Genomic DNA, 2,856 nt, shown 5'->3' on the forward strand with positions numbered 1-2,856 from the left:
ACAGTGTTAAAAGGACTTGTAGTTTGTGTTAGTACAGTTTTAAAGGACTTGTAGTTTGTGTTACTACAGTGTTAAATGACTTATGGTTTGTGTTAGTAAGGTGTTAAAGGACTTGTGGTTTGTGTTAGTACAGTGTTAAAGGACTTGTAGTTTGTGTTAGTACGGTGTTAAAGGACTTATTGTTTGTGTCAATACAGTGTTAAGGAACTTGTAGTTTGTGTTAGTACAGTGTTAAAGGACATGTAGTTTGTGTTAGTAAGGTGTTAAAGGACTTGTGGTTTGTGTCAATACAGTGTTAAAGGATTTGTAGTTTGTGTTAGTACAGTGTTAAAGGACATGTAGTTTGTGTTAGTAAGGTGTTAAAGGACATGTAGTTTGTGTTAGTACAGTGTTAAAGGACTTGTAGTTTGTGTTAGTACAGTTTTAAAGGACGTGTAGTTTGTGTTAGTAAGGTGTTAAAGGGCTTGTGGTTTGTGTTAGTACAGTGTTAAAGGACTTGTAGTTTGTGTTAGTACAGTGTTACATATGTTATGGTCTGGTTCAGGTTATTGATGACAGCAGAAAGTGGTGGAGAGTAAGAAATTACCGTAACGAAATGGGGTACGTCCCCCACACCATCGTCACTTCATATCAGGATGTGGTGCGTGAAATAGAAACAGTAAGCCATAGTTTCAATCGAAGCGGAACATCCATAAACAGCCAGGTATCTATCGAGTTAAAGTCAGGGTATCGTTTAAAGAAGATTTTCGAAAACTGATTTTATGTATATAAACCTTCACATAATTTATACTTTCTGTCTGTTTTGTTTCCAAATTATCTAGATTTATCATTATTATTGTTTATTGTATACAGATTTTAATAATTTTAATTTTTTATCAAGTAAAAATGAATAAACTGTTGTTTTATAACTATAAATCAGCCAATTAAAACAACTATTTCAAGGATCAGCCAATTGAAACTCATTTTTCAAGAATCGACCAATTAAAACGCATGTTTCAATTGCGAAAAAAAAAGCTAGTCTACTTTGAATGTAATCTTGCAAACGTAACTCCATGCATACCTTAAGCCTAAGAATCAACAGAATATGACCCGTTACGCCATGCTCTGAGTTTTACGTCCGTTTCTATTAATTATTTTATTTCTTATTTACATATCCGATTACCGAATATTTTCTCCCGTGTATGAGCTTACAGGATATAAAGATTCCCCAGGATATGACGTCGTATATTAAGATATCTAACCTACTGTTTGTGACTTACTGATGAACAATGGTCTGGCAGATAATAAATTAAACATTTAAAAGTATAGGATACTGTAGTAGAATGTTGGGTGTATCTATAAAGATGTACCACCATCCTTCATTAGCAAGTGATTTGCTGAAATACCTTCATCATGAGCACGACTAAAAGTATATATTATATTCTTGCCATCTAAAGTTGTGTCTTGTTGTTTACTGTGTATCATTTTAGTTTAATATTTAAGTTCAAAAATGTTACTGTAGAACCATGTCATGTTATTTACTGTGTGTCATGTTAGCTTAATATCTAAGTTCAGGCATGTTACTGTAGAATGATGTCATGTTGTTTACTGTGTGTCATGTTAGTTTAATATTTAAGTTCAGACATTTTACTGTAAATCTATGTCATGTTGTTTACTGTGTATCATGTTAGTTTAATATCTAAGTTCAGGCATGTTACTGTAGAATGATGTCATGTTGTTTACTGTGTGTCATGTTAGTTTAATATTTAAGCTCAGACATGTTACTGTAGAATGATGTCATGTTCTTTACTGTGTATCATGTTAGTTTAATATTTAAGTTCAGACATTTTACTGTAAATCTATGTCATGTTGTTTACTGTGTGTCATGTTAGTTTAATATTTAAGTTCAGACATGTTACTGTAGAATGATGTCGTGTTGTTTACTGTGTATCATGTTAGTTTAATATTTAAGTTCAGACATTTTACTGTAAATCTATGTCATGTTGTTTACTGTGTGTCATGTTAGTTTAATATCTAAGTTCAGGCATGTTACTGTAGAATGATGTCATGTTGTTTACTGTGTATCATGTTAGTTTAATATTTAAGTTCAGACATTTTACTGTAGAATGATGTCATGTTCTTTACTGTGTATCATGTTAGTTTAATATTTAAGTTCAGACATTTTACTGTAAATCTATGTCATGTTGTTTACTGTGTGTCATATTAGTTTAATATTTAAGTTCAGACATGTTACTGTAGAATGATGTCGTGTTGTTTACTGTGTTATGTTGTTTATTGTGTGTCACGCGTGTTAGCATCTTTACAGACTATTTTCGTGAGTTATCCAATCAATCTTATTATATGAGGCGTGGCCTTGTAGTTACTGTGGTCGGACTATGAATCTGAGGGTTGGAAACCTAATGTCAGGAGATTACACTCTTCACTGTGAGACTGTGGGTTAGCTATAAGGGTGCCAATCAAACTTAATATTTGCTCATATAAAAGTAGCTTAAGAGTTGGCGGAGGGTGCTGTTGAATAATTTCCTTCCCTCTAGTGTATCAGTTCAACGTTAGGAATGGCCCTTATTTATGGAGCAGTTATAAAAATTATAAATATATATAAGCAAATTAAACGTATTACTTTACGAAGTATAAAGGTTATGATGAGGAGGTTTTTTTTTGCAGGCAGAACAAGATAAGTTCGAAGAAGGAGATCCTGGTTCAAGACATTATTATGGTCCTCAAAAACCCATCCCTCCTCCAGCACAAGCTGATTGGGTTCAGAAAGAACGGAGAGGTAAAATAGAAGTGTTGGAGGAAGTTTGGTTTTCTGGTGCATATTTCTACTCGTGATTGATTTGATTCCTGGTTAACCTT

At 33.1% G+C, this 2,856-nt stretch overlaps 1 protein-coding gene across 1 annotated transcript in view; it reads left to right on the top strand.

The window, feature by feature from the left end:
- The window catches only part of LOC106474865 (epidermal growth factor receptor kinase substrate 8-like), a gene marked incomplete at its 3' end in the record, with an annotated part of 25,716 nt that overhangs the window by 17,236 nt on the left and 5,624 nt on the right, over positions 1–2,856 (top strand). The window contains exons 10-11 of the mRNA XM_022403146.1: positions 545–703; positions 2,665–2,776. Of these exons, the coding sequence (XP_022258854.1) occupies positions 545–703; positions 2,665–2,776 (271 nt within the window). The remainder of the gene's footprint in view (positions 1–544; positions 704–2,664; positions 2,777–2,856) is intronic.

The sequence above is a fragment of the Limulus polyphemus genome, unplaced genomic scaffold (assembly GCF_000517525.1).
Source record: "Limulus polyphemus unplaced genomic scaffold, Limulus_polyphemus-2.1.2 Scaffold7787, whole genome shotgun sequence".
Lineage (NCBI taxonomy): Eukaryota > Metazoa > Arthropoda > Merostomata > Xiphosura > Limulidae > Limulus > Limulus polyphemus.